Source organism: Terrapene carolina, unplaced genomic scaffold (genome assembly GCF_002925995.2).
Source record: "Terrapene carolina triunguis isolate 2854851 unplaced genomic scaffold, T_m_triunguis-2.0 Scaffold236, whole genome shotgun sequence".
NCBI lineage: Eukaryota > Metazoa > Chordata > Testudines > Emydidae > Terrapene > Terrapene triunguis.
In genome coordinates, this window is record NW_020664587.1 from 12260216 (window position 1) to 12273083 (window position 12868).

The 12868-nt window shown below is 42.1% G+C and overlaps 1 protein-coding gene across 2 annotated transcripts; it reads right to left on the reverse strand.

Moving 5' to 3' along the window:
- Positions 1–1123: 1123 nt before the first annotated feature.
- Positions 1124–7787, reverse strand: LOC112106179 (zinc finger and BTB domain-containing protein 8A-like). Of its 2 annotated transcripts, XM_024199303.3 has the most exons (4): positions 7712–7787; positions 5828–6819; positions 3377–3543; positions 1124–1978 (listed from the first exon to the last, which is right to left on the reverse strand). In XM_024199303.3, exons 2-4 carry the CDS (start codon positions 6786–6788, stop codon positions 1649–1651), a joined length of 1458 nt encoding a protein of 485 aa, XP_024055071.2. In that variant the 5' UTR covers positions 6789–6819; positions 7712–7787; the 3' UTR covers positions 1124–1648. The 2 variants fall into 2 exon arrangements, with proteins under 2 accessions (XP_024055071.2, XP_026512895.1); XM_026657110.1 differs by lacking the exon at positions 7712–7787 and having other exon boundaries at positions 5828–6840.
- Positions 7788–12868: the final 5081 nt, after the last annotated feature.

Consider the following 12868-nt stretch of genomic DNA (forward strand, 5'->3'; position numbering starts at 1 on the left):
TATTTCTGCCAGGTTTGCTGTCACTGGAGCAGTGTGAAGGGGGCTGGGATACAGGAGAGAATCAGGCCCATTATTGCTACTTAGTCTATAGCCTCTTATTTCAAAGCTTGTTCAAGAACCTTTTGTTTACCTTTAATAACTCATGAAAGTCATTTGTTCTCCTGCAGTTATGTTGGGAGAAAAGAGAAAACTAGAAACTGGGTATGGGAGAGAGCTGTGGCTTCTCTTCATAAGGCTGACATTCTCCACTCATGAGCCCCCCCCATTTGCCACTGCCAGTGTTTTTTTTGCATTTCCCTTTTGAAGTGTTGTAGCAGTGAGCACTAAGAATTCCGTGTTTCTAGGATCTAAAGGTTTTGCTGAGTCCACATGATTGAGCATTCTACAAAGATGGTTCTTAAGGATGAAAAAGACAGATCCAGGAACAGGGAAAGTTGCCTTTCACGCAGCTCAGCAACGTAGACTAGGGGCTCAATTCTGTACTGCCATTCACCTTGTGTAGTCAAATCAAATTCTTGAAGTATGATCTGTATTTGTTTACAAAAATTTTAAAATTTAATTGTATTTTAAACTTGTATGTTTTAGCCCTCAGTCTCACTTGTCACTATACTTAATATACTGTGTTTTTTGTTACACTGAACACAGTAAAGACTTCCAAATATGCATGAAGGATTTGTCATAAGCCCAGTTGAAAATAGGACTTGTGTTCCTAAATTGTAGGTGCCTGAAAATCTCCCCTATCATGCCTAACCAATCCCCTTTAGCAGTTTAATGCAAGTCCTGAACACTTTGTTTTAAAAATAAATAAATAAATAAACCCTTTGTAAAGATTGCACTTCTAATATTCTTATTTCAAAGCAACTCTGTTTATAGGTAGTCTAAATTAAAAACCCTCAGTAGTGTGAATCATGTTGTTCATTTGAGGATGCAAACTCATTCCATCCAAATGTATCTGTTCTGTTCAGTAACCTACTCTATATAGATATTCTTTAAAATGCTTTTTCTTGTAACTAGTAAAGGGTAGCATTTGAGAAAATGCTACTCTAATAAACAGATTAGTCAGAGTCTAATTAGTTGTAAGTTTTATTACAAGTATCAAATGTAAATTTTTCATAAGTGTACATAGGTTAAATACAGTATTTACAGAAAATATGTATTATGTTAACTACTGGCTTTAGTAAGTGTTTTCATAGTAACTGATTCAGTAGTTCTTTGATGCAGCTGGCAGAACATTAAACCTATGAAGAAATACCTTTAGATTATTGGAATATCTTAGAACAAAGTTGTTTAACAAAGGCTTTGAAATAAAGGAAGGAAAATGGTTCACGCTTTCATTCAAACAGGAACTTTGAGGTGGTCTTTGGTTTACCATAAAATAAGTCATGTTAATAGCTCTCTAGATATTCAGTTGTTTCTGGCCAATTTTCAGGGATCTTTACATTGTAGCAAAAAAATGTAGTTGGAAAGAAGTTCCTATGGACACAAAGGAATGTCCGAAACTATGTGCACATTAGATTGTAGGCCTTATTTTGCTCCCATACAGCATTGTTAAAAAGGATCTATTAATTAAGTAGATCATTGTCTCAACTGGCAAGACATAGTAAGTCAGCGATGAGATGAGCAGTAGTAGATTTCACTCCAAATACAACTATCTAGGATTTGGTTTCACTTTTTCTTCAGTCTCATCTGTGCTATCATCATTAACTTGTTGGATAACAAATTTATCAGGTTCATCCTCCACCATCTCTACATCTGATCTGTGCTCTTCATCCAGGTGCCACCCAGAAATGTTGTCTCCTAGAGAGATAGTAAGAGGATGTTCTGCGTCTAAGTCATCACGAATGCTGTCAATACCTGCTTCAACTAGACATTCCTTACATAGTCTGTAGCGCCTTGTTCCTTGTTGAACCACATGTCCTGTTAGGTCAGTGACATGATTCTTACATTTTCTGCAGATTAGTTTGCCAGCTTGATGTATCTATAGAGATTTAAAATGGAAAATATCAGCTTTCATCTAAAGAAGGATTAATAGAATGTTTTTTTTCTTTGAGAAAACATCTACAGTAATATTTTTATAAACCGAGAAATGCATTAGATCACCCTAAAACTAAGTAAAGGGGATTATAAGCATGAGACTTCTAGAGCAAGAACCAACACATCTGTACTGATTTATTTAATAAAGTCTCTAGTACAAGTACACTGGATCATCATCTTTGATTAATTTTCATCTTGTAGTTTCTTAGAGTCTTATACTTTATTAGTTGTGTATCTGCTTATCATAAGGGGAAAACTTTTTTTCTACCCCGAGGTGTTTATGCAACAAAAGGCACAACTAGGACAGAATGCACTGCTTCTGTGGTACACCTCTACCCCGATATAATGCAACCCGATATAACACTAATTCGGATATAACGCAATAAAGCAGTGCTCTGGGGGGGCGGGGCTGTGCACTCCAGTGGATCAAAGCAAGTTCGATATTATGTGGTTTCACCTATAACGCGGTAAGTTTTTTTTGTTTGTTTTTTTTTGGCTCCCCGAGGACAGCGTTGTATCAAGGTAGAGGTGTACAACCATCTTCTTATTTAAACTGGAAACCAAGTTACTAACTGGTTCCAGGTATTCACATAGGCATGGTGTATCTGTGCACCAAGACAAATAAAGATGGGATACTTTAAAAAAGAAATAGAAATGCCACACTATTATTTCAGCACTTCAAACCTGATTTTCCAACTCTTCAGTAGCAAAAAAAAACCCAGCTTTTAATCTGCTACCAATTTGTGGCTACTTTGTTCTCCAACACAACTCAATCTCAGTCATTTGAAGACCATTTTTTCTAAACTGTACCTGTTGTGCTTTTTATTATGGCCCTTTCTTTTAAATACTGCTTAAGGTTTTTTTTAGAAAATGCTATGTTATAGTGTTAGTTGTTTCGAAATCCTATTACTTTACATGTAAAAGGCACTTGTCTTCACTGAAGAAGAAGTTTTGAGACCAAAGTCCTATTTGTGCACATAACAGGTGCAGCACATAGAGCTACAATGCAAGTTTCTTTTCACTGTTCCAGAAGACCTCCTCCAGCTTAACATTTAGGGACAAGAGAGAGAAGTTCAGGCTCTATGGTCTCTTTACCCCAAAAGCCATGGTTACGCTACCACCAAAGGTGCTAATTTTAATGGTAAATTTGATGGTTAGTGTTGTGATGTAGACACTTGTCCAGTTCCTAACTGAGACAAGTGAGACTGCTAAATTATTTTATACAGGCCACTGAAGAGCAGTAAGATGAGTGACTCTCTGAGGCTGGTTCTGGGTAACAAACTGCTGTTGCCAACATAAATTTCATTTTTTGAGAAAACCAGTCTTTAGGCAAATGACATACTGTTTGGAAATGGCTACGTAGGTGCTCTAATCTTGTGAACTTTTTCCCACATGCCTCACACGGATAGGGTCGTTCCCCTGTGTGACATCGAAGATGCCGCTTCATGTCTGCTCTCCGTTTCACTGTATGGGTGCAGAAGGGGCACTTGAATCTCATCTTAAGTAGATCTGTTACAGAGAAAATCCTATTTGTTAGGTAAACATCAATAGTCTCTTCCCTAGACACAAATTTGTTGAAGCAAAGTTAGCTTTTCCTATAATCTGTCACTTGAGAGAAAAGAACCCAAACCACAACTGCAACCCTCCTCCTCTCCCACTGCATAATTTTTCCAACTTAGTAAAAAGTCAAATACTTGGTGAACTGATTTAGATAGTGGATTCTGTCCTAGACAGACTGACCCTAAACTAGGTTATTTACATCCATACAGAAGGTGTCTTAACATGCATAAGTTTTCAGATGCTTACATATTGGATTCTTGCTTCAGGTAATGTTTTAGAAACCAGATGAATATTTGTTTAATTTAAAATAAAGACATCATTCCAAGACTCAAGGTGCCTTCATGTAATGTACACAAAAAATACAATTAGATCTCAGCAGCATTAAAATAAATTCTACAAAATTCTGCCAGCCACCTATTCTGTTCCTCAAGAAAGCATATTCTAAGCCTTTCCAAAAATCCTCTTAACCAGAGGTCTTTTGCAGTATATCCAGAAAGGCATCAAATTCAGACTATTTTGGACCAAGGGTGGGGAAGCAAGTTAAGTCTGAGCCCTCACAGAGACCACATTTCTTCTCTTTTATAATGGGGGGGGGGAGAGGGGGAAGGGAAGGTGTAGCCAAAGCACCTTTGATGACCACAGCAGTTGCAGTATGGCATGGAGAGAGAGAGGCAATCCCTTAGGTAGTAAGTAGGCTGCTACCAGTTAGAGCTGACCGAATTTTATTCATAGGAGTAGTTTGTCAAAAAATGTAGTTTGTCAACCTGAAATTATTCACATATTTGACATGAATTCACCAAATAGTTCCTGGGGGTGGGAGGAAAGATAACTATCATAACTTTTACCCCAGTGGCAAGAGCACTTGTGAGATGTGGGAGACTCACATTCAATCCCTCTCTGCCTTACATGGAGAGGGGATCTGCCTGACATTCAAGACAGAAGCAGCTAAATGGCTAATGTGGTGCTTCTCACTTGGAGTAATGGTAATCCATGCCAATTCAGGAAAAGGCTAAACCCAAGACTACAGTCTGGTTCTTACTTGTGATGGTGCACCATGCTACTACTAAACTATACTAAGCAGTTTTCTACATTTCCTTTAGGCACAGCTGTGACTCAGATCGAAGCAGATTTAAGTCTGTCACAGCGCTCTTACAGCCACAGCGGTTAATATGGACTTTTAGTCATAAGGACCCTATTGTTTTTTAAACCAACTTGTTTTGTTTCCCCTTTAATCTGTGAATATTTTCAGTATTGTACACATGAATATACAGAACTCTTCTCTTCCCTCTCCCATTGGGTACTCCTTATTTTACTAATGTTTAAGACATTTCCTGCAGTGTAACTCACTGAGGAACACTTCTGAACCTTCAACGGTTTCAGTAGCTTTTGCCATCAGAATTATTGAAAAGCAAATGATTGTGAATTGCAAAATTTCTTAAATATATGCAATATGAATGAATATAGACTTCAAATGTTTAATAGTAAGTATTTCATGTGGATCATCAATAATGCAATTCTAGCTTAGTGCAAATTGCTGTTAATTTCTTTGGTCACACTGATTGCTTTCTTATACTGTACTTAATATCTCTACCATTGATTGCATACAGTAAACCTCCTTGAACCCAATCCTGCAAACACTTATGCACCTGAACAGTATCACTGAAGTGAATAAGATTACTCATGTGCAAGTATATGAAGGATCTAGGTCTAATAACTTAAATGCACAAGCTATTACTGTAGCACCTAGTGGTACCGAGGTTGGGACTCCATTGTGCTATAGGTACATTAGCATGAAAGACTGCAAGCTCTTTGGAGCAGGAACTATCTAAATAAACAAGACAGAAAGCCAGGGAGGAAGAGGGGAAGGACAAAGAGATGAAGTAACTTACCTGAGGTGTCACAGCAGATCAGTGGTAGAACCAGGAGTAGAAACTAGAGCTCAGATCCTCAGCCTGGTGTAAAATGTCTCATAGCTCCATGGAAGTCACACCAGCTGAGGATCTAGCTCAAGTTTTCCGGCTCAGAGTCTAGATGTCCACCCACTAGGCTATATTGCTTCTCTCTCCTTATTCCTTAGGGGTTATACTGAATTAAGAAAGTGTAATGAAGCTTAAAGTTTGGGCATATACACATGATTGTGTCTTTCCAAGGTTTTGCAGACACCCAGGATCTTTTCCAAGAGAACCCTGAGAAAAGTCTGAAGACAAACACCTTATAAAATATCTTCTCTTACCTTCATTCCAACCACCCATTACACCTAGAATCGTGGGCACAGAGGTATACAGTTCATCTGCTTTTAAATCCATATACACAGGGGAAGTTCTTGAAAGTTCTTGTTCCAGCTGAGCAACAGACCATTTCTTTGGTATCACCTTTGATTCTTGATCACATCGGTACCCAGTATGAGCAGTGTTGTTCTCCGTATCAAACTGAATTTGCTCTTTGGATTGAGAAATGGGGTTAGTCTCTGAAGCACTGCAACTTCCACTGGCCTCATCAGGTTTGTTTGATTTATATTTCAGAAAGGCATGGGACTGTGACAGTCCTAGACGCCTTTGGCGCTTTTTCACCGACCCAAGCTTTTGGCCTCTTTTGGATAACTGTGTTTCTTGCAGTTGGACATTCATTTGTGAAGATGAGTGGTTCCTGTTATTGGTCCAGGCATTTTCATTCACCATGCCTGCCTTTTGATCTGGAATTAAGTGAGAACTGATGGGGTTGCTTTTAACTTTTCTTCTTGATCTATAAAAAGGTGGGCAGTCAAATCTACTGTTGACTCTTTTGGCTGAGAGGGTGAAGTAGTGATCCTTCTCTTTTTCATTAATCTCCAGTGAGGATTTAATGAAGGTCTTACATACACTAAGAATATCTGTCATTTGCAGATAACTAGCAGCTGACATTACTTCAATCACATTTTGACCAGTCAGAGAGAGTTTTCCTGAATATACAAAGTCCAGAATAACTGTGAAGGTATCAGGAGAGAAGACGTCAAACGTAGCTGTGGTTGGCTGACTAGTCTCTTTTGAGCTTTGGGAAAGGAGCATTTTGAAATAACCACTACTGGCAAACAGCACATTTCTGTGTGCTTTGAAGACTTTCCCCTCAACTAGGATACTGCAGTCACAGAATAAGTCTTGCTGGCGCTGCTCATTGAGTTGCTGAAGGAGATGAAATTGATGGGAAGAAATCTCCATTCCAAAAAGAAGGTAAACAGGAAGCGTTGCTCTACAATAAAGAATAATGACAATCTTGACATGCTACATAGACACCAAAGTTGCTGGACAATTTCAAAAACATTTTTCTTTAATAAAAGGATACAATGAGACTATATAGTCTTTTTTTCCCCCCAAAGGCTCAGCCCGCATTAGCATAAGGGAGAGAGAAGCGAGACTATTTTGAGAGAGCAGATGAGACGCCTCAGTTGGATGCTCCGGCTCAGCGCATTTCTATCCTAAAACGGAGCAAAACTCAGTGAAAACTTTCAAAAACCCGTGACAGATTCAGCAAGGGGGAAAGAAGAACCCTCCTTGTAACAGCTGTAGGGGTTACGGTTCACTAGCGTTCCTGCCTGAGATGAGGGCACCGAGACGAGAAATCCCAGCTCACGGCAGGCGCTGCCGCCCGATCAGAGCATCCGTGCCCGGGAGCGGGCCAGCGCCAGGCGCCTTGGGACCGGGCTGCCCCATCCCCGGCGCGCCAGCGCCGCTGTCCGCAGCCTCCCGGGTGCGGCTCCGCCCGGGACCTGCCGCCCGCCGCGGCCCGAGCAGCCCCTGCCTGGCCTCCAGCGTCCTGCGCTTTACACGCGTGTCTCCGTCCCCCTTCGCAGCGGCCTCGCCGCCTCTCCCGCCCCGCACTCGCCGCCGCGCTCCCGCTCCCCACCAGCCCTTTGTTGCCAGTCCCGGCCCGTTCCAGCAGCGCCCGGGCTACAAATGGCGCCCGCTTGGGTCTCCCTGCGAGCGCGGCTCGCTCGGGGCTGAAGCTCGGCTCCGGAGAGCGCCTGGGGCTGGGAGCGCCCGCCTGGCCGCCCGCTTCGGGTCCGCAGAGCCAGCCGCTGTCCGGGCTGGGGCCAGTTCAGCGCCCAGCGCCCAGCCCGCCCGGCTGCGGAGCCGCCACTTACCGGCTGCTGCTGCTGTCTGGCCGGGGAGGAGCTGGAGGTGGGTGCGGGATTCCCCGGGCTCTTGGTCACTTGAACGCAATTTTGCGGGTCCCGCACGCAAAAGGCCGAACGCGACAGAAACAAAAGGGATTTGCTGACGTGGGCGTTGGTCAGAGAGGCCCGAGGTCTGGGGACACAATTAAAGGGGCAACGCACCGATTGCAGCCGGCACACAGCCCAGCAACGTCCTCGGTTGGCTCAGGTTGAGCTCACCTGGCTCTGCGCTGTTTCCCTCTCCCCGCACCCGCAATCTCCCCAAGAAGCCTAGTTCACTGTTCCCCGCAATAAACTGAGCCCGGTCATTGTTTAACAGTGTGAACGTTTCAAATATCCAGGGGTGTCGTGGGTTGGGAGAGTGTACGGGTCGAATACAGGTTTCTCTAGTTCTCATTTTTGTAAAGGAGGAAGCCTTGCATTCAACCAGGGGCATGTGAAACCAGTACCAGAACTAAAGCGGAAGTAGGAGGTCGCTTCTCCCTTTTCCTCCCAAAAGCATTTAGCTGCAGCCTTAATTGTCAAGTCAAGCCATTGGTGTGGGGTGTCCCCTATCCATCAGCTAACAAGATCGTGGCGGAAGGCTGCGGTCAACCCCCTTTCAGTATTTGCATTTTTAGTACAACAAGATGGATCGAGACGGACGTTATACGGTTTGTGTCTTTGTCCTCCCACTCCCTTACAGCGTTCTTCGTGGCTCATAAAGGGCTCCCTGCCCCATCTTGTCCCCAGTTAAAAAAACAACAACACAAAAACAGTGATGTAAGAATAAGCCTTCTTACTTTGTATTTCATGTGTCACTATTTGCATAGAAAAAGATAGTGCTAGTTTGATTTTGGGTATTTCTTTTCTTAAAAAAAAACAATACTGGAAACAGTTCTTAGACATATAATATGGTATAAAAGCCTCTACTTATTAGCATAACAATTAGTTCTGGCATAAGTATGGACAATTGACATGCATGCACTGTATAAAATAATGACCTAAAAAGTCTTAATGGAAATACAGGGGGAGGGAAGAGAGTGTATTGAAACACAATTTAGTAGATGAGATTTGGAAGTTTCAGGTTCACAGCTGTACACTTCTTGCTAGAATTATAAAAAGATCATTTTCATTCTGTCCATAATTTTGGTTTAGCAAATGGGTACTCAGATCATGTGGCCCTTCTTTTGTAGTGTTCCAGTAGTAGAAGTAGTTCTCTGCCCATCTTCCTTGATCATTCCTGAGATATTCTATATACATTAAGAAATTGACACCTGATTTCCTTTTTAATGCTTCATCTCAGCTGGAATCCCTATAATCTGTTATAGTTTGTTTGAAAAGTATTTAAGTACTGTACTGACAACTGTCTTTTAGATCATTTGTTTATAAACAATGAAAGACACACAAAATAAACTATTTGGGCACTCGATGTATAATTTACATTTCTTTTTAAAATGGTCAAATCACACATCTGCCTCCTACTGTATGTAGAACAAAATCATGCAATGTGTTATTGTTGTCTGACCCCAGTAGTCCACTGAAGCCAAATGGTTTTAGTTACCTTATTTTGTTGTACCCCAATTTAGTCATCAAACTCATTACACATATTAAATAAACCCCACAGTCCATCACTTAACTTCTCTGATGCTTATTTGTGGCCTTGTCTGGATTAGGAGAAAAAGATACCCCCACCCCCCCGAATTAAGTTAGCTTAATTGAGCGAGTTTAAACCAATTGAAAACCCCACTTAATACCAACATAGATACAGTCTGACACCTTTATAGTGATTTTTTGCAGGTCAAGATAGAGCCTAAATATTAAAACCTATATTCATATTATGCTGAAAGGGGTTAATGGCTACCCGTGGAGGAGTCTTGGGTCCATAGACCATCTCAGACCTCCCTGACCCTAATGGGTGTGCCAAGCATTTTCAAGCTCAAAAGGAAGATGGGACAATCAAGCCCCTTTAGGTCGTAAGAATAGCTACAGGATTTGGGGCTAATTTGTATAGAGTGCTAACCCTGGTTGCAAATGCAGGATCTAGGTGAGGATATCAGCTGCAGGTAATGTGTGTTGGAGACAAAAAGCCAGATGGGACAAGGAGTTGCAAGTATGACCCTGAATGGAAGCAGAGGGACATGGTTTCTTGGGGACAGTACTCACTGGAATGGCAGACTTGGGGATTTCTGAGAACAGAAACTGCCTGCTGTGGTTTGTTAGTGTGTTCAGGGAAACAAGACATAGTGTAATATTGTTTTGCAAAAAAAGTACATAAAGGCTTGTATCTGACTCATATCACCAATTTCTGATCCTAAAACAACTCTGCAAGTCCCTGAATTTTGGCTAACTGCTCAGTGCAAAGGGAAAACAGTATTAAGTGGGGTTTTCAATAGAGTTAAGATAGCTTGACTGAGCTAACTTGATTGAAAAAGCACCTTTTTCTCCTAGTCTGGAAAAGGCCTCTCTTTCAGTGAACTTATATAGCAGGTATAATAGATAATGTTTTCACCCCTCAGCTCATTGTAGAAGAGAAGGAATAATAATATAATAATATGCAGCTTCTGGGCAGCTGATGCATTCAAAATAACTTTGCTGAACATTCCTCTTATCCTTAGTATGTAAGGAATTCAGCATATCACTATATTCAGTTAGTGTCAGGGTTTGTTTTTTTGCAACTCATCTTTAAAAGTCAATTTAAGTAAGTTACCCTTTGTGGAACTATTAATCTGATTGGAATCAAAGGATGTTAGTTACATAACAATTCCTGAAACACTCTGTTGAAAGGTTGTGTAAGTCCAAAGTATGTTCATTACTTAGAATGATGACAGTTTCTTGTTGATAAGAAAAATCAAGAACAAACATCTCTTCTGAGGCTAGGTGAAAACAATTATTATGAAGGCTCTATTCTGCATTTGCTTTCTAACATATTTTGTAAGTGGTGTCCTGGAAACAATGAAGCTGAGATCTTCATACTAGAAGATCTTCAGATGTTGAGACTGTTATAGATTTAACATCCAGCCTGCTTGTGAGCCATAGCTACTGTACACATAGTTCAAATAGCATGATCCTGCTCACTCCAAATTAGTACTCCTGTGTGACCGTGGTTGCGATCATGCCAAGAAAGGAGAGAGAGATGTGGAGAAATAGGGAGACAGAGGAAAATAGGAATTAGCATACTCTCACCAATAGATAATCTGTTGTGACGGGGCAAGGCCAGATGGCTATAGAAAAGTAGTGGGAGACAGATATATTAGCCCCAGGTTAAACAAATCCCTGGTACCAGGATAAGTAAATGGCAGCTGCGCCAGGTCAATTAAGACACCTGGGGCCAATTAAGAGCTTTCCAGAAGGCAGGGAGGATGCTAGATTGATTGGGACACCTGAAGCCAATCAGGGGCTGGCTGAAACTCAGTTAAAAGCCTCCCAGTTAGTCAGGTGGGCGTGCATGCCAGGAGCTGTGGGAGGAGGTTGTGCCGTTGGAGAGACTGAGCTGTGTGGGCACACACGCGCATGCACACACCCCGAGGTAAGGGTGAAGTAGAGCTTGAGGAAGTGGAGGCTGCTGTGGGGAAATAGCCCAGGGAATTGTACGTGTCCTGTTCCTAAAAGGTCAGCTACCGTAGCTGATACTATTAGGGTCCCTGGGCTGGAGCCTGGAGTAGAGGATGGGCCCAGGCTCCCCCCCTGATTAATCACCAGACTGGGAGACAACAGAGACTGTGCAAGGGAGGATAGCTTCTCCTCACCTCCCTTGCTGGTTTATGATGAAAATGGCTCAGTAGACTGTGACCCCCCCCCCCCCCTCTCTCTCTCTCTCTCTAAGTGGAGGGTCACAGTGAGCCTCTGAGGCTAGCGAAATCCGTCAGGAAACGCAGGACCTATGGAGACAAGGACAGAGCTTTGTCACACCGTCTAGTCACTCAAAGTGAGCAGCATCACCAAATGCTTCAGAGGATGGAGCAAGAAACCCTGTAGTGAACAATTATGAAATAAAATGCTCAAAGCTGAAGCTTCTTCCTAACTAATCATTTAGCAATTGGGGCATGCCCTGAAACATGGTAGGTGTGTCTAGCCTTTATAAAAAGTGATAGGATATATAGAGGACAATGGGATGTGTGTGAGAAAACAGTAGGTTTGTAGTCTTACCATTGGTCTTACTTACAATTTTTTCCACTGAGAATTATGTGGAAAATGTCCATTAACCTACTAAATCACCATTCATTGCATTGATTTCTATATGTCTCACTCTTTAAGTAGGATACACTTTTAAGAAGTTAGAGGGAGGCTCACTGTCTCTAGTTCCTCCTGTGGTTGGTGTTCATGTTCCCCCAATCTTTTCTTCAAATTCTAGGGCACGGACAAGTGATTTGGCTGCTGAGATAGGAAAGACAGAATTTTAGTGACAGACTTGGCTATGGACTGTATGTGCAGGGAGAAAGATGGTGGAAAAAAATCAAAGGTGACCTGGAGATTGCAAATTAGGTGACAGGAAGAATTGAGGTATTGCTCAGGAATGGAGATGGGGTGGAAAAAAGGTTTAGAATTCAGTTTTGGCAATGAAGTTTGAAAGGAGTGCAGGCCACCTACAATGAAATGCCAGTGAGTGATGAGAGATTGAACAGAGGAAGACAAGTCTATTTCTCCACACTAGAACAGAGTAATCCGCATACAGAAGAATAGATGAGGTCTCCCAATGACAAGATGTAGGTGAAAAAGAAGAGGGGGCTCAGGACAAAGCCATGGGGGTCCTCCATAGAGGGCAGTGGGGGGAAGGAAGAGGATCTGCTGAAACAGATGCTGAAGGATTGGTCAAAAAGTAGGGAAAAAAACCAGGGAAGGATGGTATTATGAAAACCAGTGGAGGATAGAATGTCCATGAGAAGGAAGCGATTAACAGTATCAAAAGGGAGCGGAAAAGATCAAGTTGAAACAGTGTCCTGGAGAATTGCTCAGGATGAGGTCAATGGAGACTTTGGTGAAAGCAGTTTGAGTGAAGAGGACAGACACCCAATTGGAGTGGGTGTAGGAGTTAGTAGTAGGGAGCCAGCTGCAGTCCTGGCAGTCTCCTAGTAACCTACTAGACACAGCTGATCCTGACAAGGGCTGCCTGATTGATAGAACTTCTTGACTGATGGAGGGGCA

Bases quoted from the DNA above. Each gene is read 5' to 3' on its own strand.
- LOC112106179 (XM_024199303.3), bottom strand. From the start codon at position 6,788: ATGGAGATTTCTTCCCATCAATTTCATCTCCTTCAGCAACTCAATGAG. The intron at 3,544-5,827 runs GTAAGAGAAGAT...TCTCTGTAACAG, and splicing joins AATGGGTGGTTGGAATGAAG to ATCTACTTAAGATGAGATTC. The intron at 1,979-3,376 runs GTATGTCATTTG...AAATCTCTATAG, and splicing joins TACGTAGCCATTTCCAAACA to ATACATCAAGCTGGCAAACT.